The 24,637-nt window shown below is 45.7% G+C and overlaps 1 protein-coding gene across 1 annotated transcript; it reads right to left on the bottom strand.

Moving 5' to 3' along the window:
- Window positions 1–647: 647 nt before the first annotated feature.
- Window positions 648–24,390, bottom strand: LOC137421918 (ribonucleoside-diphosphate reductase subunit M2 B; the record flags this gene model as incomplete). Its single annotated transcript, XM_078773104.1, is given in 8 exon segments — window positions 648–1,126; window positions 1,227–1,340; window positions 1,425–1,529; window positions 1,798–1,931; window positions 11,610–11,704; window positions 18,821–18,954; window positions 23,992–24,108; window positions 24,262–24,390. Coding segments are annotated over 8 exon segments (981 nt in total), but the record flags the coding sequence as incomplete, so codon positions are not given.
- Between the last annotated feature and the right edge of the window lie 247 nt (window positions 24,391–24,637).

Genomic DNA, 24,637 nt, shown 5'->3' with positions numbered 1-24,637 from the left:
GATTACATTGCTACAATTGTTTGACATTAATCAGACAAACATGCTACTGGATGCTATGAATCAAAGTACAAATCCAATATAAAAACTATTCTATTTGTGGTGCTTGAATTCCTTTAAAAGCACACTGCCATTTTCTATTGTCCTTGGCCTGCATGTGTACAATCGCCTGCAAGCAAGAGATAAAATTTAAAACCAGAACGGCACTCTTCGACATTACCAGATCTGCCTTCACCTACAATACTACATCATACATACTTGCAGAAAGATGATGCTTCAGCTGTTGTCAAGTATCACACTTTTACCCGACAAACGTTGACGCAAAAATCGAATTAGTTCGTCTTTGCACAATTTGTACTTGTACCAAGTTTGGTCAAAATCCCATCACTGGTTCACAAGTTAGCACAGTAACAGAATTTTTAACATCCCATTTCTTTTTTTTGGGGCCCTCTGACCTCGACCCCAAAATCATATCTGTTTATCTATTAATTACACATACTTGTGCCAACTTTGCCTTGGTTCCCTTCAGCCAATAAGCTATTGCAGTAAAGAAAACTCATCATGGATGGACAACCCAAAGACACTGCCTCTGGAAAGTCAGCAGAGGCATTTAATAAAATAAAATAAAAATAAATAAATAAAATAAAAACTCGGTTCAACCCAATTTACTCCAGAACATCGAATTACAATACATCAACTTCCATAAAACAGACGCAGCCATACAAATGAACATTTATTATATTAAAAAAAAAATCTAACAAGGATCAGGGGTATACAGAGGCATAGTTTAAAATGTCCTATTAAAGGAGAACCACACAGATGTCCAGTCCTTCAAAGATCACATGGCATGCAGTAGCCATATATGATAGTTGCTCAATGGCCTCTCGATACCACTTGCATATATAATACATTGGAATTTATTAAGAGCAGCAAGGCATTAAAAACAGTAAACAGCGTTGTGCAACAAGTAGACTACTTAAAAGTCAGCATCAAGAGTAAACTTGCTGTCCACAGAAGCAGCCATGACACCCATCTTCTGATACTCTCCCACACGTTTCTCAAAGAAATTCGTTTTCCCCTCCAGCGAGATGTTCTCCATGAAGTCAAATGGGTTTTCCACAACATAAACCTGCTCAAAAAGTATGAAAAATTATACATTTACAAGTTCAATTTAGACTGTGTAAAGAGTGAGATGGGGCAGAATTTGAATACCGTTTCTATTTTCTAACCTTGGAGAAGCCAAGCTCTATGAGGAGCCGGTCGGCCACAAACTCGATGTACTGCTTCATCAGATCACAGTTCATACCAATCAGGTTAACAGGCAAGGCCTCCGTCAGGAACTCCTGGGCACATGAACAAGCTTTCATCAAAAACTTGTTTTACTCATGTGTGATACTGCTCATGTATGGTCCGGTGTGCAAATGCACCTGCTCAATAGAGACTGCATCAATTATGATGCTGCAGACACTTTTCTCAGAAGGTTTATTCACCAGATGCTTGAACATGAGGCAGGCAAAGTCACAATGAAGGCCCTGAAAGGTAGTGAACATTCGTCAGGTAAAGCCATCAGTTGTATGAGAGCATTGTTCCTGAACAAAGTCTGAGACAACATAGGGCTCCACAGGCAAATGCCAACAGGTTCAAAACTTATTGCCATAGGGTAACTGACCTTGATAGCAATTGTGCCCTTCCCTACCATAAACCACAACATTTTATAAATGAGGAAAGATACAAAAATCCTATACAAGCAGCAGAGTAATAGCCACAACACAAGAAAACACTACAATTCTCAAGTCTCACCTCATCACGACTGATGAGCTCATTGGAGAAAGTAAGGCCTGGCATGAAGCCACGCTTTTTAAGCCAGAAGATAGCAGCAAATGATCCAGAGAAAAAGATACCCTCGACTGCAGCAAAAGCAACTATTCGCTCACCTGCACAAAATGCCACACTTGGGTTATAGTTCTTCCACAAATGGATCTACTTGACACTGATACAATCATAACGAGAAGGCATCTGACAATGAAAAGCCTGTCCACATACATCTGTATTCAATGTCATGTCATAGTACTTCTCATCGTGTGTATTGCGCATATATATATATATACACAACAACACAACATGCATTTTAAGGCCATGTTCCCTGCTAGAGCGGGGGTTAGCCTTGCGGTCCCCATGACAATCTTCTCCATTTTGCCCTATTTTCTGCATCTCTCCTTGTTAACCCCCTTGCCCGCATTTCTTGCCTTGCCTTGCCCGCATATATATATATATATATATATATATATATATATATATATATATATATATATATATATATATATATATATGACAATTCATTATTATTCAGACATTTTCCATAAACTAAACATGACAAAAACAGTTCAATAAAAAAAAAAAATAATAATAATAAAAAAATTAATATATATATATTGTTGCGGTTTTAGAACCCACACTTGTGTAAATATGACATTATTAAATGGTTAAAGGTTGCACCCCATCGTTAGGCCACAAGCAAAACGTAGGCCACCATAGGACTTCAGTTATTTCATTAGTATGTGTTTAGATAAGGCCGTGTTTCCAATAGTTGAATCTGCGTTTTGTCAATCAAATAAGAAGTAGGCCCATTCCATTCATTTTGTCAGCCTCCCTCTCCAAGCGACGCCATTACGCACCCTCCAGTCTGCCCATGGCCCTCCCAATTTGTTACGCGCCTCTGTTAGCAGCAGCTGCCTTAGCGCTCGCTCAACACCACCATAAGCCACGCGGTGAGGCCCGGAAAAAGGGGGCGGAACGCCAAGAAGAAGGTGTGGCCACGTCATCCAGCCGTCAAAGGCGGGGCCAGTAAGCCTTAACCAGCCAACCAGGGCTGAAGTGACATCGCCGACAGGCGTGGCTTTGGGGCCCGCGGAGTAATCGCTTCTCGAGTTATAAAAGCGAGCGCAAAGCCCTTTCACAGGACTTGCCAGCGAGCACATTTACCAACAGGACTTACTTACCAGAGCGTGCATGAACTTACTGATCGGGAGAGCGCACCTTTGTAAAGACTTACCGCGTAAGAGAGCTCGCCTTGACTGACTTGCTGGGAGAACGCGCGTTGCATTGACGGGACTGATGGTGGCGCTTATGAAAGAAGGACCTTATCAAAGGAGGACATTGGAGAGGGGGCGTTTGGCGCCTTTGTATAGTGCACATATTACGTACACAGCGTACCAGCTTCCCCCCGTTATATAAATTGTCCAGTCGCGTTCCACTACACGCGGAGCTGCTGCCGTTTTCCATCTGCTGCACGGGACGAGTCGGGGACGGACGAGGTGGACGCCATCGCCGGACCCTCCACCTGTTCCACCCTACCATCTACAATCCCCATGTGAGTGTATGTTTGTCCTGGGTATTAAGAATAAGACTGTCTAAGGCTGCCCTGTGTAACTGCTTCTTTCTCTTCCTATCCTGTACATTCCTTTCGTTTCCTCTTCTCCTTGTACATTTGTTAATAAATTGCCCTGTTCTTTCTTGGTTTCCTCTTATCCGATCGCATCCGTCTTTTCTCTCATTGGGTAAACGTGGCACGATTGGAACCGCCATAATCGGGTTAGTCCCTGTTAACGGCCCGAATCGCGGCTTGCTTCGCTCGGCGTGTCCACTAACACCGTGGTTCGGGCGGGAGTTATTTCCCTGCTTCGCGGTCGGTGTTCGTAATTAGGTATTTGGGACTAAATTGACCAATAGCCCTACCTAATACCGACCAGAAGGGAGCGTATAACTTCCAGGACTCGGGTCGGCCAGATAAAAGGACAAGAGGATTAGCCCCCCCTTGATAAGGGGAGAGCCGATGTCCGAGATCCGTAACAATTGGTGTCAGGAGTGGGATTTGGACCCGAACCAAATTTTCTTATCTGTGAAAAAATTTGGTCAAAATTACGAGCGGCCGAAATTTTATTAACAGCTAAATTTTGAATCGTGCCATGGATAGCCAAGGCGATCGGATGCCGGTGGGAGTAAGGATAGAGGAAAAATTAATGACCCGGGACCGAGAGACGCAATTGGTAAGGGAAGCAGAAAAGGGTGCGGCAGCTGGTAAAGGAGGTGGCGGCACCTCGCACGTGGCGGCGGGGGCCAACCCCGTTGTGCAAATAAGTGCTGAAGAAATGCAGTTATTCATGACGCAATTCACCGCGATGCTGAAAGAGGAAATGGACAAATTCAACCGGGACATAAAAAGAATAGGGGAGAACTTTGGGCGCAAGCCGAGTGAGGTCAACGGTATGCGACGGGGTAGCGCGGCTTAAGCGAGGTTGAGCAAAGCACAGCCGGGTGGACTGGGGTAGAAATCGCGACACGGGGTATGGAGAAGCCAACGACCGCAGAAGTAGAAAAGAAAATTTTATTAGCACCAGCGGTCATCCAGAAAAAAGAAAATGAAATCATTATAGTCAAAATAGAAATTGGAGAGACGGCAGAGATAGGAATTAAACCGGAGAAAGTGATGGAATGCGCGCAAAGTTTGGATTCACATCGTGATGTCGTGCTGCATAACCAAATGGAAAGTTTGCAGGTGGTGGAGGAGCGAAGAAGAGGCAGCGCCAAGGTGAGTCGGGTGGTATATGGCGTGAAAAGGTTCTTTTCGCGCGCTTGGGATCCCGGCGTAACCTGGGCGCTCGTAGAAGGTCCGTGGTGCGCTGTGTGAATGGAAATGGCACGCGTGTGCGAATGGTGCCGGAGCGCGAGTATGAAACCGAGAGCGAGGGAGAATGCACAAGGGAGTGTATGTGTGAGAGTGAGGGTGATACAGAGAGTGAGATGGATGGAGAGAGTGTGCGAGGATGCACACCTGGGATGGATGAGGAGAGTGTGCGGGAGTGCACACCAGAGCACATGATTGGGTGTGCAGGCAAAGAGTGCACACCCATGGTTGTTACAGAGGATGTAACGGAGTGCACGAGTAGTGTGAGAGCGCCAGGGTGTGCGCAGAGGTGTGCGGTGGCCGAGGGTGCGGGAGTGTGCGAACGGCGTGAGTCCGCCTGAAGAGTGTGCAATAGAATGTATGGGGTGCATGGAAGGCGCAGGGGCGCATCAATGTGCGAGAGAGGAGTGGGTCGCGAGGTGTGTGTGTGAGAATGCGGCTCAAGCATCGACGCGGACCGGGGGAGTAGCACGTAGGGTGACGGGTAGCCGACGCGAGCTCTCGGTCCGTGACGGGCTTTGTGTGCTGCGGGAGCCGGCAGGGATCGTTGCCGCGGCGCTCTCGCAAGGAGCGCTGTGCACGATTCGTGCCGGGCGCCGCCCTGTACGGTCAGTACCGCGCTTTGTTAGGCAAAGCGATCGGCCCGGTTCGAGGGGAAGGAGAAGGGTTCGGAGCGGCGCCCCCCTTGCGGTGGCGGCGCTCCGGCCGGGGAAGGCTGGGCAACCGCGCATGGGAGTGAAAGGCCCTGCGTAGGGATGGTGCCTGGAGCCTTGGCCCGAGTATGCCTCCTCCCCCGAATCAAATGCCGGACGGACCCAACCTACAGTAGACCAAACCACCCGAATTCATTGCTCAGCTTTGCAAAGCCGAGCTTTGATGATGTAATGACGTACGGAGAGGCTCAAGTGTAGTGGACTGTAATGGTGATAGTGGTGAGAAATAATACCCAGGGTCAGGGGATGGTAATTGTCACTCACATTTGGGGCAGAGGAGCTATAGGTTTATGGGGTTTGGCAGTGCAAGCTCGCCGAGGGCGGGTTAGGATAATCGTTAGGGATCTAGAGATGACCATAGGTGACTTGAGAGTTAAGTAGTGACATTGTACAGGTAGTGGGGATGTAGAGTAGAGTAGTTGGATGATAACGACGGGGGATGTGCGTTGTGCGTAGTATAAGGGATGACAGGTGAAGCACTAGTATTAGAAGGGAGTAGTTAGTTTAAATGATGCTGTGTGTATGGAGTGTAGTTTATTAAATAAGGAATTGAATGAGTATTTTGCTGGTGAGCATGTTGAAATGAGGAATTGAGCATGGGAAGATTTGAGAGCGCGAGGCAATGGTTTGGAGAAGTGATGTATTGCGAGCGTATCGTGGATGAATGTAATGAAGTTGGTCGAATGAATTGCTTGCTTAGTGTGCAAGTAGAGATTTGGTGAGTGGTAATAAATGGTGTGGAGTGCTTGTTGGGTGGAGTGAGTATTGTGGAATGAGTGGAGTGGAGTGCATGGTGCGAAGGAGTGAATGGGGGGGAAGGATGGACCCCTTCACGAATACCCGGGGAGGGTAGTTTAAAGTTAGGTAGAGGGCGTAGGTAAATTGGTTGGATATTGACGCCTGTGGTGCGGGTAGTGGAAAGGTAGTGTTTTGTTGGGTGCAAGAGTCGGTGGAATGGGTGGGCGTGTGGCTGAATTCGTAGTTATGGTCATTGCCCACCATAATTTGCGGGCGGGTAGTGGAAAGGTAGTGTTTTGTTGGGTGCAAGAGTCGGTGGAATGGGTGGGCGTGTGGCTGAATTCGTAGTTATGGTCATTGCCCACCATAATTTCCCACCTGGTGTCCGGAGTAACCAATTCCCTTGGGGTTTCAACTGCATGCGGTTCGAATCCCTTGGGAGTTATGCTCGGAACGATGCCAGTTGAAGGTTATGGTCCTTGACCATGACATTACGTCACCAACTCCCTCTGAGCTTCAGCTGCATGCGGCTCCAGTTCCTTGGGGGTTGTGGTAGTTGCGTGACCATTTGTAGTTATGGGCACTCCGCCACTGGTAGTCTTTCGGCCAGGTGAGGCCGCAGGTAGGCTCTGGGAGCCAGTTAGAGATCAAGGGGTGAGAGCCAGGAGGGGCCTTCCCCAGTTAGGGTAGTGTTGTTGTGAGTGGGGCCCGAGGATCTTAGGAGGATCCGGGTAGCCCGATGCCAAAGAGGGCAGTAGAGGGGTGAGAGAGCCAGGAGGGCCTTCCCCAGGTTAGGTTAGTGAGAAGCTAGGCAAGCTAGGGTGGCAACTACAGTGGCGGAGGTGTGCAGGTGAGCGGACCTGCTGGTGAGCCACACGACCCAGCCCTGAAATTGTGCAAGGGCACAGAAGGAAAAATTGGGGGTGAGACCCAAAATTGGGAGAGCACCACAGGGATGGTCAATGGGATTTGGTTTCTAGAACCGCATAGTGTAAAGTGGCCAATGGATTTTTTTTTTTTTTTTTTGTATACAAGATCGAGGCTCGTGAAAGAGCGAACATTAATCACACAGAAAGACAAACAGACACACAAAACAAATAACATCGGGAGCGGTAGACAAGATGGGGAGAGAGGGGGAAGGACACAAACACAACATTTGAGAGCAGGGACCGAGAGACATGGAGACATCGAGAGAACTGTGGGAGGGAGAGGGCTTTGGGGGGAGGCATGGGAAGGGGGGGGGGGGGGGTGGGAGAGGTATAAAACATATGGACACTGCCAAGACTTCCAGGAAAGAAGTTGGAATTTCAAACAAGGTGGATCTGGGGTGAATTAGTGGGGGTAGAAAAGATCAAGGTTTTGGATGGGGGAAGATAAGAGATGGTGGTGAACAGCTGTTTTGAAGACCTGGAGGGAGGAGTGTGATTGAAGTGAGTGTGGGAGTTTGTTCCAGAGGCGGGAGAAAAGAGGAATGAAAGAGTGAAGGTGAGCAGAGAGCCGAGATTTCGGCAGTTTAACCATCAGAGGGTGGCTGGCAGATCTTGTGCGACCTGTAGGAATATTTGGGGGACAGAGCACAGAGAGAGCTGGGGGAGCAAGGCCGGAGAGGAGTCGGTAGAAGACAGAAAGACCACCTACCTGCCTGCGGTGAGTGAGTGAAAGGCCCTCAGAGATAGCTTCATCGCGGGAGATTCCAATGATTCTGAAAGCTTTGGATTCAACAGCGTGAAGCCGAGCCAGGTGTGAGGCAGGAGCACCAGCCCATAGGGGAGAACAGTATTCCATTGAGCTGCGGATGAAAGCCTTGTATGTGGTGAGGAGCTCAGGTGTGCCTAGGAAGGACTTCGCACGACGGAGGATGCCCAGTCGGCGACTGGCTTTGGAGGCCAGCTTGGAAATGTGGTTTTCCCAAGAAAGATCATGGCAGATGGTGAGACCCAAAAGCTTGAGCGACAAAACTTCTTGGAGAGGATTGTTGAGAAAGTAGATGGGAGGGTTGTCCAGTCGATCTTTTTGGAGAGACATAGTAAGAGTGTGAGATTTGTCAGGATTGAAAGACATGTTCCACATGTTTGACCAGTCTGTGATTTTATCCAGGTCTTCAGAGAGTGAGGAGACTGCAGACTGCCGATCTGAGGGAAGAGGAATGGAGCGGCAGAGAGTGGAGTCATCAGCAAAGAGATACAGAGGATTTTCCAGAGAGTCGGAGAGATCATTGATAAAGACCAGAAAAAGCACAGGGCCCAGCACACTGCCTTGGGGAACTCCAGCCTGAACGGGAAGGGGGAGATGAGAGGCCGCAGGTAGGGAAAGACCCCGGGTAGTTTAATGAGTTAATGTCATTTAGAAGTATAGTTAGGAGAAAATCTCTTCGCACCATTGGCATCCACTCACTAAGGGGATAGAACTCCACACCAGGTTTTGGCAAATGTTTGGAATGTAAGACGCATCTTGACGTGGGCGAGACATTGTTTGGTATTCCATCCCTTCCTCCTTAGGAGGGATTGACGACCATTAGGGGAGATATGGGGGACAAGACGTTGGCGACGAATTTGTAAATTGTGTAAATACGGGGAAGGGCAAGGGTAGAGTAGGTGACATTGGGGGGTGACGTACGACGAAGGACGAGCTTTCTCGGCTCGCTCTCCCGCGCCCCTCATCTTGCATTACCTTGTTTTGATATGTACCCTTGCCCCGCTAATCTGCTTGTCTTCCTTCCCCACTCATGGACCATGGTCTTTTTGGGTCCGAGGGGAGTGTGCAGGTGCCGTGAATTGTGCGCCCGCACCCTTGCTGCCTCCTGCCTGCACTGATGCACCATATGGACCACACGTTCTGTGGCCTGGCACTTATGGACCACACGTTCTGTGGCCTGGCATTTATGGACCACACGTTCTGTGGCCTGGCACCTCTGCTGGGACCGACCATTGTTGCCAGCGGTATCTGGCTTGCAGACCACTGTTTCAAGTGGCATCCATGCCCAGCAGTCGGACCACCTACGTTGGCCCTGCTGGCCATAAATAAAAAAGGACACGGTTTGTGCCCTTTTTATTAAGTAACAGCAAGTAAGAAGAAGATCCATCAATCAAGCCAAGATACATTGGCCCAGCAGACAAGCAAGGACAAGACATCATTCATTAACTTTGAAATGTTTGTTTTGTGCATTTCTGGTGCTTTTTGGTGCATTTTTTTATTATGGTGCCTTTATTGGTGTATCGGTGCAGTGCATTGCAGATGGCATTTCCTCTTATCAAATTCTTTCTGCTTTTTCCCACAAAAGACAGGTCCTGGGTTCTAGTTTTGTAAATAATCAAATAGTAGTAGTCTTGTAAATAATGCTCCCCACCGGCTCTATGTGTCGTTGAAGACCATTCCATAATTCGGTTAATTGTGGGCGTGAGTCAGTTAGATAGGACGCAACGCAGCAGGGGGTCATATCTAGTGTTAAAACTGTCGCACTCAGGGTAGTAGGTTAAAAGTAGAGGGTAACCACACCTAAGTTCACACTAATTTAAAAGACAGTCCTATTGATTCGGCTCGGACCAGCCTGGAAAAAGGAGGGGGGGGGAGTGCAGTGTTGCGGCTTTAGAACCCACACTTGTGTAAATATGACATTATTAAATGGTTAAAGGTTGCACCCCATAGTTAGGCCACAAGCAAAACGTAGGCCACCATAGGACTTAAGTTATTTCATTGGTATGTGTTTAGATAAGGCCATGTTTCCAATAGTTGAATCTGCGTTGTGTCAATCAAATAAGAAGTAGGCCCATTCCGTTCATTTTGTCAGCCTCCCTCTCCAAGCGATGCCATTACACGCCCTCCTGTCTGCCCATTGCCCTCCCAATTCTTTACGCGCCTTTGATAGCAGCAGCTGCCTTAGCGCTCGCTCAACACCGCCATAAGCCACGCGGTGAGGCCCGGAAAAAGGGGGCGGAACGCCAAGAAGGTGTGGCCACGTCATCCAGCCGTCAAAGGCGGGGCCGGTAAGCCTTAACCAGCCAACCAGGGCTGAAGTGACATCGCCGACAGGCGTGGCTTTGGGGCCCGCTGAGTGATCGCTTGTTGAGGTATAAAAGCGAGCGCAGAGCCCTTTCACAGGACTTGCCAGCGAGCACATTTACCAACAGGACTTACTTACCAGAGCGCGCATGAACTTACTGATCAGGAGAGCGCACCTTTGTAAAGACTTGCCGCGTGAGAGAGCTCGCCTTGACTGACCTGCTGGGAGAATGCGCGTTGCATTGACGGGACTGATGCAGTGGCGCTTATGAAAAAAGGACCTTATCAAAGGAGGACATTGGAGAGGGGGCGTTTGGCACCTTTGTATAGTGCACATATTACGTACCAGCTTCCCCCCGTTACATAAATTGTCCGGTCGCGTTCCACTACACGCAGAGAGCTGCTGCCGTTTTCCATCTGCTGCACGGGACGAGTCGGGGACCGGACGAGGTGGACGCCATCGCCGGACCCTCTACCTGTTCCACCCTACCATCTACAATCCCCGTGTGAGTGTGTATGTTTGTCCTGGGTATTAAGAATAAGTGTCAGGCTGCCCTGTGTAAGTGCTTCTTCCTCTTCCTATCCTGTACATTCCTTTCGTTTCCGCTTCTCCTTGTACATTTGTTAATAAATTGCCCTGTTCTTTCTTGGTTTCCTCTTATCCGATCGCATCCGTCTTTTCTCTCATTGGGTAAACGTGGCACGATCGGAACCACCATAATCGGGTTTAGTCCGTTAACGGCCCAAATCGCGGCTCGCTTCGCTCGGCGTGTCCACCAACGCCGTGGTTCGGGCGGGAGTTATTTCCCTGTTTCGCGGTCGGTGTTCGTAATTAGGTATTTGGGACTAAATTGACCAATAACCCTACCTAATACCGACCGGAAGGAGCGTATAACTTCCAGGACTCGGGTCGGCCAGATAAAAGGACAAGGGGATTAACCCCCCCTTGATAAGGGGAGAGCCGACGTCCAAGATCCGTAACAATATATATATATATATATTGACGATTTTATGCAGACTTGACCTTTCAGCCTTTGATCGAAAATAAATAATTAGGTTGAGCTTTTCATTGGTGAACTAATTACGTGACCCAATATGCAAATTCCTAAAATTTCAGGGCATTCAGAAGAAAATTGACAATTTTATGTGACACTGACCTTTGACATTTTGACCAAATCATTTTATTGAATTTCCTTTTCCACATCATAATAATGCTTCGTTGAAAATTTGATGACAAAACTGAAATGGTAAATTTAAATTTCAGGTCAATTGGATTACAATTGAATTTATGTGACAATGACCTTTTGATTAAATTAATTTGCCTTCTCCCCATCATCATAAAAAAGCTTTGGTGAATATTTAATGACAATAGCCCAAATGGTAAAGTTACGACACAACACACGTAAGCTGGGACCAAGTGGGGAGGGAGGAGTAGAAAGGAAGAAAAAATAATAATAATACATAAATAAATAAATTACCAAAACCAGCCTCAGCATCTCCAATCCAGCGCAATGCCCAGTCGGCCTTCTTTTTCACACATGGCATAGTATCTACAGCATTGAAGAGGAACTCCCTGAGAAAAATGAAAATGCAGCAATTGGAACATTTGAACAACCCATAGACAATCAATTGCCAAAGGTTGCAAAATCGATTTAACATCCCATTTTTGTTTATGGCTTTGCCAACTTAATTCATAACAACAGAAATTTGCAACAAATAGACTTAAAGATAACAGTGAAGCACAAGCACAATCACAATCACAATGGAAGTTTGAAAACTTGCAGAACAACCCACATCAAATAAAGTGAAAGTGATATGCCTGAAGGCAGAATATTGCTAAATAGTAAAATTAATTGGTGGTGTCAGGACGGTGTTGAGTTGTCCAATAACACAGCAACGTGCCGATCCAGCATACGCACACACACCATATATATATGTATATATATATATATATATATATATATATATATATATATATATATATATATATATATATATATTTATATATATATATATATATTTATATATATATATATATATTTATATATATATATATATATATATATATATATATATATATATATATATATATATATATATATATGCAGTCCCCGGGTTACGAACGAGTTCCGTTTTTAAGTCTAAGTCGAATTTGTATGCAAGTCGGAACAGTTACGTACGGTTCACATCTCGCGTCAATTAGTCAAATGTTTGTCTTAGTATATAGTATATATTTTCCCTAAAACATCTATAGATATTTAAAAAAACAAAGAAACATTTCTTAAACTGGTTAGATAGAAAAGAAAAGATAATGATTAAAGGTTAACACTTACTCTTGTTCCAATTGATGTCTTGCAAACTTTGAAACGATCATACCTTGATATATCTCTCCAAGATTATGGGCCTGGTGTTGGAGAGGATGGACCTGGTGCTGGTCAATTTTCTTAAAGTAAACATCAAGGGTGGCTTGAACAGAGCTTTTCTCATATTTCTCTTGTCTACCGCTCCCCTTATTATATACTTTGTCTGGTTGATTTTTTTTTGTGTGATAAATGTTAGCTCTTTCACGAGCCTTGATTCTGTATAAAAACACCAAAAACAAACAAAAAAAAACAAAACTTTTTTTTTAAAATAATAGGCTTTACGGAGGTAGGTACGTAAGTACGGGCGTTCGTAACCCGGGGACTGCCTGTATGTGTATATATATATATATATATATATATATATATATATATATATATATATATATATATATATATATATATATATATATATATATATATATATATATATATATATATATATATATACAGTGAAACCTTGACTTACGAGTTTAATTCGTTCTGTGACCGAGCTCGTAACTCAATTTGCTCTTTTCTCAAATTAAATTTCCCCATTAAAATGAATTGAAATGCTATTAATCCGTTCCAGCCCCCCAAAAACCACACCAATTTTTTTTGAAATATACAGTATATATAAAAAATATCTCGCGCTTTATATTTCACCTGTATGCAGCATACAAGTTGGCAGGATGGCCTGGACTGGAGGTACGCACACTTGACTCTAAACTGTCCAGCCTGGGTTTGAATCCCGACCCAGCTATAACCTGTCATGTCGGTGTTTCACAGGCAGGGTGATTCATCAATGTGTGTACCGCTAAACTGGGCGCCCCGTTTGCGTCCCATTAGTTGTTGGATGTTAAGGATCTGTGTAGTGTTCTGGGCCCTGTGCTATTTCTGGTCTTCATCAATGACCTCATCGAAATGACCTCATCAATGACCTCATCGAAATGACCTCATCAATGACCCATCGAAAACCTTGATATTTTCTACCCCCGGTAATTCACCCCAGAGTCCTTGCAGTGTTCATATGTTTTATTCCTCTCCCACCTCCCCCCAAGTCCTCCCCGATGTCCCTGCTCTCAAATGTTGTGTTTGTGTCCTTCCCCCTCTCTCCCCATCTTGTCTGCCGCTCCCCTTGTTTTTTGTGTTTTGTGTGTCGGTTTGTCTTTTTGTGTGATTAATGTTAGCTCTTTCACGAGCCTCGATCTTGTATACAACAAAAAAAAGAAGAAAAAAAAAAAAAAAAGAATTTGGAGTTTCAGGCTATTCTGTGCAATGCTGTCATCCCTTATGGACAATACAGCATCATCCGTTGCAAAGACTGTGACCTGCTGGTGTCTTAGGAGTGGGAGAGCTTTTGCGTGACCCTCATATTATTCGTGAAAAGGTCACCCTCCTTTTAGGGGAATGTTTATCACATCCCAGGAAAGTTTATGTGAACAGTGCAGTTAAAATCCTCCGCACAGTTCCACACAGGAAACCTCAGAAGTTTCATAACTGGAAATGGATTCCACCCACAAGGATATGCTGCAACCTCAAAGGAACAGCAAGAACATGGCAATATGAAACAACAAGCTGTGCTGTTCCTGAGCTAAAGGAGACAGATGAGTAGTAGTAGCTAAAAGTTATAATAAAATCTTCAGCTGCCTTCACATCCGAGCTTGCTGCCTCACCATGCCTGACGACGGAGTGAATGCCGGTCCTCTTCTTAAAATTATCAAACCATCCCCGACTGGCTTTGAATGACTCTTCCGATGCCTCGTCCGTTGATGTTCCCGCCGTCTGCTGCACCAAATCCCCGTAAATGTCTCGTGCCTTCTCACAGATGATGCTCTCGGTCACGGTATCTCCTGCGAGCTGCTTCTCCGTCAACCACACAAACAACAACTTCTCCATCTCTTCATGGACAGAGGTCCGGAGCTTTGAAATAATCGTAACGCCCTTGGCTGGCGTTATAGCCTTTATCGACTCCTTCTGCTTCAAAATCGTACATATCGTAGAAGTACTACGATCGTACTGCCTCGCCAAGTCGACAACACGTACACCTCGCTCATGTTTTTCGACGATTGCGTGTTTTATATCCAAGCACATCATCCTCTTCTTCTTCTCAGCACTGCCCTTGGCACTCAATTTCTTAGGACCCATGGTTAAAACTAAGAAATTTTCCAAAATAACCAAAATGCGAAAACAAAACAGCAGCGATATATGGCAGAGATGCTTGCACGGCAAGATAACCACGTGACCGGAACGCTCGTTGGGCCACCTAGTGGCGGGTGGCGTAAGCTCGTAACTCAGATCTCGGCTCGCATCTCAAAGCAAAAAACCGCCCGAGCGACGGCTCGTATCTCGGAAAACTCGTAAGTTGGTGCACTCGTAAATATATATATATATATCTATATATATCTATATATATCTATATATATATATATATATATATATATACACACACATATATATATATATATATATATATATATATATACACACTGAGGTTTTACATAACCGAACTAAAGTTTCACAAAACAAACGAGAAACCATTATCTAATAACAAATCCCTAGGCTCTCCAAAATGGCCAGTGATATACATACACCTGTTTAAAGCAATACTGCCAGCTATTTTTGTGAATTAAAATATATATGCTATTTTTTGTGTTGCAACCGTTCAAATAGTGCGTGATGGACAACTGATTCAATTTTTGTGAAGACCCAGATCCGATAATTTCTAAGTGATTCTTCATCACTGAGATAGTGCCACAAACGATATTGTTACGTTTGTGGGGGGTGGGGGGGGGGGGGGGGTGATGAATTGCCATAATAGAGATTGGAATGTACAGGTTTTAGCATGGACCGTGGACATGAAGAAGAAGCTCGATGTAATAAGTAGGAAACCAGTCAGGTTAAGAGTGTTTGCACATCGCCATAATGGGCATGGGTTTTTGCGTTAACTCGACGGCGCAAGATTAATTCCCCAGTGTGTAATTAGCCCTTGTGATTTTTTCCCATGTGTTTTTTTTGTTTGTTTTGTTACTTTTAAACATTCATTCAGCCAGCCATACAATGGGCTCCATTAGCCACCATACCGTCAGAGCCGATAAAAACCCAGCGCATTTGCCGATCAGGCTTACCACACGTCCGACGTAATACGAACATTCTCGAAGAGATAAAACACCACACCCACCCCCACCCGATGGATCATAACGGAGAGACCACGCCCCGAGCTTCGTCAAGCCAACCATGGAGTGATTGGGTGGAACTCCGCGATTGGTCGGCGTGACGTCAACGCTTGCTCGGGCCGGAAAAGAGGAAGAATCCATCTCTCTCGCTCTCTGGTGCTGGCTGCGTGTAGGGCGGACGCTTTTGCCTCTGGCTCTCGGCTGGCTCGTGTGCGCTTTTTGGGAGAACTTTCAGAGGTCGGGTGGACTTTTGCGATCGTGAGGAGGTGTTAGTGGCAGTTTGTGGGTTCGCATTGTGCTTCCCTGGACGGCTGAGGGACCCGAGGGAGGACTGCAATGAGAAGGGACCTAGCGTTCATGGCGCCGAGGAGCGGCCATCTTGTGCACTTCCCACCAGTGGGGCTTTGACGACCAGAAAGCTCCTAAAAGTCCCGTTGAGCAAGCTGAGTGCCGGCCGATATAAAACGAACATAGTTTTATTTTTCTTTATTCATTCCCTTGTCTGTTTTCTTGTCTGAGTAGAGACATCTCGTTAGGATTATAGATTTACCTCACTCTATTTTATTTCCATGATAAAATGTCATTAAACCAATTACGGTACATTTTCTTTGTTGTGTCTTGTTTGCATGGTGTTGTTGGGTTTCGGATAAAACCCTGTGGCGGCTGTCTGAGGTAAGCACCCTGGTTTTCTTCCCCCGCGTGCGCCAAAAATGCCGCCAAGTTTCGAACTGCTGCTTCGGAGTGACTGTTCGGCTGCCCGTCCAAGGCTGGTTTTCATCGGCCACGGACTTGACAATATATAGCACAATATTTCAAAGTGTAAAGGACAGATTATGAGAAAAACTATGTGGATAAGTTGGTTAGGTGACAAGAACAAGTCGATTAGATTTTGGTTCAGGTCTGAATCCAGGCCTAAGAGTGGGATACAAAACGTAAACTGTTCAGCCTGGTGGAGGTGTGCACTTCCAAATGTCGTTCGAGTTTTTATTTCTCACTATAATGGATCGTTGTCAAAATCTGGTGTTAAAACTGCAGAGTTTGCTGGTTTTGCAGGACAGCAGTATTGTTGCAGTTTTTAGAACCCTCCACTTTGTAAATATCTAATATTCCCTGATAAATAATCCCCTGTAAATATTCCCATTTTTGATGTAAAGGTCAAAGGTCGCACCCTAGTTAGGCCACGAGCAACACGTAGCACACCATAGGCTTCTTCTTTAGTTATTTCATTAGTATGTGTTTCAGGTAAGGATCTGTTTCCAATAGTTGAATCTGCATTGTATTAATCAAATAACCTAGGCCCCTTCTCAAATTCCCATTCCATTCATTTTGCGGCGTAATCTGCCCTCCAAATCATATTGCGCTACTCTGCCAGCAGCAGCAAGACGACATTACGCACGCGGTCAAGTTGGAGAAGGGGGGAGGAGCGCCAGGAACATAGGCGTGGCCTCATCAACGCGTCACGAGGGGAGGTACCAATGAACCCTCGCGACCAATCCGGGCTGAGGCGTGTTCACCGGTAGGCGGAGCAAAGCGGACGCGGCTTGATACGCGAGGCTTGTGATAAAAGCGCGAGCGCGAAGCCCTTTCACGGAGATGCGGGGGAGATCGGCAGATGCGAGGAGAGAAGATCGGCAGAGGATCGGCAAACTTGAGAGAACAGCGCAGAAGCGGCGAATATAAGAACATTGCGCGGAGGATCGTTTGGGACCATCGTTTTCGATACGAACTGCCGTTGGCTTTGAGAGCGTTCGGCACACTATACGTACGCGCATTCCAGCCCCTCGCATATGTAAGGTCCGGTCGCACGCCAACGATACGCGAGGCTGCCTGTCGTTCTTCGCCCGCGGACCCGGAGCCTGGACGGATCCCATCGCCTGGAACCATCTGCCTGGACCTTCCTCCCCTACCAGCTACCATTCCGTGTGAGTCTGTCTTTGTCCTGGGGTCGTGGTAAGTTAAGACTGTTTAGATAAGCTTGCCCCATGTCCTTTTAGTTCCTTCTTCTTGTATATTCCCTTCTTTCGTTTCCTCTTGTAGTTAGTTAATAAACCATATTTGTTCTTCCTTCACCCTTCTCATTCTTTGGTTCCTCACATCCGGTCGCTTTAGTCTTTTCCCCCATTGAGTACCTGTGGCACGATTTGGCCAACCGCTTTAAATCGGGTTTAGTCCTTTTGTTAACGGCTCGGATCGTGGATTGCTAAACCGCTCGGCAATTACCATCACATCCGCGGTTCGAGCAGGGACTCATCTCCCTGCTTTGCGGAGAGGTTGGTGAAGGTCTTTGGGAAACCTTTGACCAATCACCCTGGCCAATCTCATCCCGCAAAGGAGCGGGATAGTTCCAGGACCGGAGACGACCAGCTTAACAAGACAAGGGGATTAACCCCCCCCCCCCCTTGCTCACGGGAGTGCCGTACTCCGAGATCCGTAACACATTACAGATCTGGTGGAGATCCACTACGGATCATGCCGATCCACTACGGAGATCCACTACGGATCGTGCCGATCCACTACGGAGATCCACTACGGATCCTACGGATCGTGCCACAGGATCCACTCCTGGTGGAGGTGTGCACTTCCAAATGCCGTTCGAGTTTTTATTTCTCACTATAATGGATCGTTGTCAAAATCTGGTGTTAAAACTGCAGAGTTTGCTGGTTTTGCAGGACAGCAGTATATTACGCTTCTTCTAACTGGCAGACGTTGACATTCAGAGTGCAGGACAACCAAATTTGAGTTTGTCCGACTTCCCCTGAAATAAACGTCACTTGTGGGTGCCAACCTTACATTGGAGAACAAAATGAAGCGTGATTGCCAAATTAGTTTAGCAGAAGCTTTTTCACACCGACTTGTGACTGACTGCATTGGAATGTGAACAGGTAGAAAAAAAAAATTGCTTTCGATTCTAGAAAGCAACTTAAAAGGAAACTATTCTGACAATTCATACTGCCCTGAAGTACATACAATGATCATACTGCCCATTACAGCATATATTATCAAAGACTAGCCCCAAGATATTTTATCACATGGTTCCACCCCTACAAATCAACAAATTAAGCAAAATTATAAACAGGGTGCCAAGACCAGATGGCATCAGGATGAAAAATCGGCAATAAACATGCAGATGTGATCCGCAAATTAAACAAGCGAGCAATCAGCAACAGGTCTTGCCTCTCAGCAGGGTCCTTAATGTAAGTATCGATGAGAAGGCTATACATCTCAGAATGGATGTTCTCCATTGCAATCTGGAAGCCATAGAAGCACCTAGCTTCAGTCACCTGCACCTCCTGGCTGAAACGTTCCACCTGGCAAACAGGGATATCACAAGGACAGGAAAACACAGGGAAAACAATGAAAAACCCAATGGTTAGAACTCAGATGAACATTCAATGGCCACCTCTTGCAAAGCAAAACTACACTACAGCTTTCCTAATGATTCAGGAATAATTCCACCCTTGTTCACAGGAATCATTCCTCCCATTTCAGCCATGAATGCAGAACAATGCCACAGCCAAAAATCCAAAGGAAAGTCAGCAAATTGGGGAAAACTATTCTGCCCTCCACTCTCTCCTTCAACAAGCCTAAATAGTCCCACATTTTTGTGCGGTCAGTTTGGGCAAGTTTTCCTGGAACTAGCGACTGACGTTTGACTCAGGGTCATAGGAATTTGGAATTTTATGGTACTGACGACAACTCACCTACTCTTCATGAAATACAAATTGAATTGTTAGCTTCCACCAATGTCCTTACGGGTCACAGATCGATGCATCACCCTGTATGTGAAACACAAAGGTGACGGCTCGTAGCTGGGCCGAGATTGAAACCCAGGCTACCCACAAAGAATAGTCACTCAAGTACATATTGTTGTGCTTTTGAGAGCCCCTCACTTTGTAAATAATCACTTCTTGCAAATATTCCATCATTTAAAAGGTCAAAGGTCGCACCCATAGTTAGGCCATATGCAACACGTAGGACACCATAGGACAGTCAGTTACTTCCTTAGTATGTGTTTCAGATAAGGCTGTGTTCCCAATAGTTGAATCTGCGTTGCATTAATTAAATAAGATAGGCCCCATTCCGTCCATTTTGCCAGTCTCTCTCTCCAAATTGGGTTACGCGCCTCTGCTCGCCCAGCAGCGTTCGCTGCGTCGCTCCAAACGCCATTACGCACGCGGTCAAGCTTGGAGAAGGAGGCGGAGCGCCAAGAACGAGGCGTGGCCCTGTCAACGAGCCGTCAGGGGCGGAGCCGGTGAGCCCTCGCTATCCAACCAGGGCTGAGGTGAGCTCACTGGTGGGCGTGTCTCTATGAAGCGCGCATTGATTTCAAAGCGCGTTATATAAGCGCAAGAGCGAGGACTGCTTTAGAAGAACTGCGTCACGGACTCCTTGATTCTAATAAGAACTGCGCGAGGGAGCTCCATTATTGAAAGAACTGCGCAGGGGACCGTTGCTATTGGAAGAACTGCGCCACGGACTCCTTGCTTATTGGAAAGAACTGCGCAGGGGACCGTTGCTATTGAGAGAACAGCGCAGAGACGGCAGATGATAAGAACACTGTGCAGAGGATCGCTTGGAACCATCGTTTGATACGAACTGCCGTTTGATACGGACCTTGATTGATCGGGAGAGAGAGAGCGTTCGGCACGCTATACGCACACAGCATCCCAGCCCTCGCATATGTAAGGTCCGGTCGTACGCCAACGACACGCGAAGCTGCCTGCCGTTCTTCGCCCGCGGACCCAGAGCCTGGACCGGATCCCATCACCTGGACCTTCCTCCCCTACCACTACCATCCCGTGTGAGTGTTTGTCCGGGGTTGTAAGCAAGACTGTATAGATAAGATTGCCCTGTGTCCTTTTGCTCTTCTTCTTCTGTATATTACTTTCATTTCCTCTTCTCTTTGGTTTGTTAATAAATGTACCTTGTTCCTTCTTGGTTTTCCTAATCCAATCGCCTCCGTCTTTTCTTCCAATTGAGTACCTGTGGCACGATTTCGGAACCGCTCAGGATCGGGTTTAGTTGTATTGTTAACGGCTCAGGCCGCAGATTGCTAACCGCTCGGCAATTTCCATCTTGTCCGTGGTTCGAGAGCGAGTTATTTCCCTGCTCGCGGTCGGGGTTAGTACATAGGTATTTGGGACTTCATTGACCAATCACCCTAGCTGATTCCAACCGGGAGGAGCGTCATAATTTCCAGGATTGGGGGACGGCCAGCTTAAAAGACAAGGGGATTAACCCCCCCTTGATAAGGGGAGAGCCGACCCCCGAATCCGCAACAATATATTATGTTACGAGCCATAGGTTATCATGCTGTTTTGTCCACAATGGCCAAACGGGAATGTGATTGAGAAGCGGAGTACATGTAGCCTGGCTTGAGCACATTGATGATTCCAAGCATACACATTCCCCTCAGGAAGGATTTGATTCGGGGCACACATCATGCTACGGAGCAACAGATGCCCATACTATGCATCAACTTGCAGTTACTATGGTACAATCACATAATCATAATCGCACACCTTTTCATTGTGGGGAAACTACAATGGCACTCGGTAGAGCACGTACATCCGCCAAGCTGAACAGTTTATGCTTTGTATCCCACCAATAGGCCCTGCCTATGAAACATCCCAACCTTAAATAAAATCGAATCTGCTTGTTGTCACCTATTCAACTCATCCACCAAGTTCGGTCGTAATCCATACACAATTTTTTTTAACATCGTGCAATGTTACGTTTTGGCTCCATCTCTCGATGAATCACCACTAAAAAAAATTCTTGGATCCAGATCGTTACATTTAAAAAAAAAGAAAAAAAAGAAAAAGAAATCAATCCATCGTTGTCTCAACACACCAAACCAACCTGTCTGCCAATCTTTTGCCAGAATCGGTCCACAACAAGACATCATACTCGCAGGCAGACAATTAAACCACTTCCATCTAACTTCGCTGGTGGAGGTAAAAACGCATTTAAACATTTGCACAAGTATGTTGTAATGCTCACACGGTCCACAGTCAACACCATTCTGGTAAAACTACCTGAATAGTAGATTACTTTCACTTATTGGTTTCACTTTCACATTCTTCCCTCCAGATCTTCAAGACAGCTAATCAGGACCATCTCAGATCTTCACTCATCCAAAAACCACAATCTTTTCTACCCTCATTAACTCCTTGGAGTTTGCTTCTGTATCCATGTTATCCATCCCCATGCAAGCGTTTTTGCATCCTGCTTTGGCTGTTACGTCCTGATCCATTCAGTGTACGAGCTCTCCCACGAGCCTCGACTATGTATAAAAAAATAAAAATAAAATTAAACCTAGCAAATTATTTTTCCAAGATGTGGCAAAGACCAGACCTATGAATAGTTTGGGAGAGAAACATCCGACTAGAACGGCACTCGGTAGAGAGCATACCTCCCTCAGGCTGAACAGTTTACGTTTTGTATCCCACTGATAGTCCAAATCTGGATCCGGACCTCAACAATCATCAAATTGGCTTGTTCTTGTTGCCTAACCAACTCATCCACAAAGTTTAGTCATAATCCGTTAACTTTTTTTAAATTTTATTATTATCGTTTTTGGCCCTAAAACTCAATAATGAAAAAAATTCTCGTATCTGGATCCGGATCTTCACCAAAATCTAATCATTTCGTCCTCGCCACATACCCAACCTCCACCAAATTTTGTCCGAATCCGTTCAGACGGGTGAAAACAAAATCCATCCACCTTTGTGACCTTTGAGGGAAAAATGTACATAGAACCAGTTTCATCACCAGGTGGGCAGGTTGAAGGGAGAAACTAAAACATGCTCAGGTATGCTTCTGCAGCAGGATCTACTTTTTCTTTTAATGAATAATTTTATTGCATTTACACGGTGAGGCTGGCAAGATTGCCTAGATGTGCACACACCTAAACAAGCCTGTCTAGCCTGGGTTTGAACCCTGATTCAGCAACAAACTCTCATCCTGATGTTCCACAGTTGAGTCTACGCGTGTGCCATCCCTCGGATGGATGTTAAATGGGCGGCCCGCCTGCCGGGATTGGTCGAGGATGTTAAAGATTTACATGTATTCATATAATGATGTATGTGAGACTTCCTTACGAGTTACATATTTGTGCTTGATGATAATCTCTGGCCGAATGCAAAACAACCTCCCATGCACGGTAATGTGCTACAAACCTAAACATAAAGAATAAATCAGGACAAATTCTCACAAAGACAGCAAATACAAACCAATGTTGCATTTTAAACACTGCACACCTTTTCTTTTATGAATGCAGAATAAGCCCAAATAAAACTTCCAAGTCATTGCTGAATGACACAAGATATAACTCAATAGTCACGTTGCAATGGTCATTACCGAACCTTTTGCGAATTACCTAACAAGATCTGCCTGCAACCCTCTTCTGGTGAAACTGCCAAAATCAAGACTCTCTGCTCACCTTCACTCATTCCTCTTTTCCCCACCTCTGGAACAATCTCCCTCACTCTCTTCAATCCCTCTCCTCCCTCCAGGTCTTTAAAACAGCTGTTCACCACCATCTCTTATCTCCCCCCATCCAAAACCTTCATCTTTTCTACCCCAGTTAATACACCCCAAATCTGCCTCTTTAAATCCCCAACTTCTTTCCTGAAATTCCTAGAAGTGTTGATTTGCTTTATACCGTGTACCCCTCCCCTCTCCAGCCCTCCCCCTTCCACAGATCTACCGACGTGTGTTCTCCACTGTTGTTGTTTGGGCTTGTGCGTTTCCCTTTCTCTCCCCTTCTTGTCTCCCGCTCCCCTCAATGTATGTTTTATGTGTCTGTGCATGTTTTCATGTTCAATGTGTTGGTTCTTCTACGAGCCTCGATTCTGTATACCAAAATAAATTAATAAAACAACATTTCATTCATTACCTCCACTAACGAAGGTGGATGGATAAGTTTCCACCCTTGTTGGTCTGTGAGCGGGATATTTCAAAAAGTTATGGATTGATTCTGACAAAACTTGGCCAGGTTGTGTGTGTGACGAGGAAGAATCCGATTTTAGTGAATAAAATAATTAAAAATAAATAAACAATGCGAAGTGATTCTTCACCATTGAGAGATAGGTATTTAAAAAAAAAAGTTAACAGGTTACAACAAACTTGGACGAGTTCGGTTGGTGGCAAGAACAAGCCGATAAGGTTTTGGTTAAGGTCCTGATACAGATCGGGCCAATCGGTGAAACGTAAACCATTCAGCCTGCCGGAAGTATGCGCTCTACCAGGCGAGCACCACCATGCCTTCTTTGACCTTGGAACCTGAAACAAATGTCATTGGGTATATACACAACACATTATTCCAAAATACGACAACTCACCAGATTTTCATTTACGATGCCATCACTCGCAGCGAAGAAAGCAAGCACGTGCGAGATGAAGTACCTTTCCTCCTCCTTGAGCGAATGCCAATGTTGCAAATCTTTAGACAGATCCACCTAGCACAAAATCAAAAACATCACCACCAACACCGGGTCCGCCCTTCAAACCAAGGGATACAGGGCAAACCACCACACCTTCTACCAGCATCTCACAAACACAAACAAATCCTTGCCGTCCTTCCCCCACCAACTTTGTCAAACGGCAATCACCTCCTCTGTGGTCCAGAATGAGGCCACGGCTTTCTTGTACATATGCCAGATGTCATGGTACTCGATGGGGAACATGACAAACCGCCGTGGGTTTTCTCGCAGGAGAGGCTCATCTGAATGGCGCCGAGCCTGTACATGCACACACAAACACACGTGTCATTGAAGCCGTTACACAGCTCCAGTGGCCTATTACCTCACGCCTGTCATCAAGGAAAAACGGTTTTGTGGCCTAGTACAACAAGTGAGCACAAAAACCAGAGCTAATGCTAGGATTCAGTCTCTTTACAGCGAATCAAGTTACCTTTTCACAACAAGAAGCTTCATCCGACTGCCTTTTCTGACATAACCAAACGCGTGCCGCTTTCATGAGGCCCAG

Source organism: Myxine glutinosa, chromosome 2, assembly GCF_964187855.1.
Source record: "Myxine glutinosa chromosome 2, kmMyxGlut1.1, whole genome shotgun sequence".
Classification (NCBI taxonomy): domain Eukaryota; kingdom Metazoa; phylum Chordata; class Myxini; order Myxiniformes; family Myxinidae; genus Myxine; species Myxine glutinosa.
Note: the sequence above shows the minus strand (reverse complement) of the source record. Positions and strands in the feature narration are given on the sequence as shown.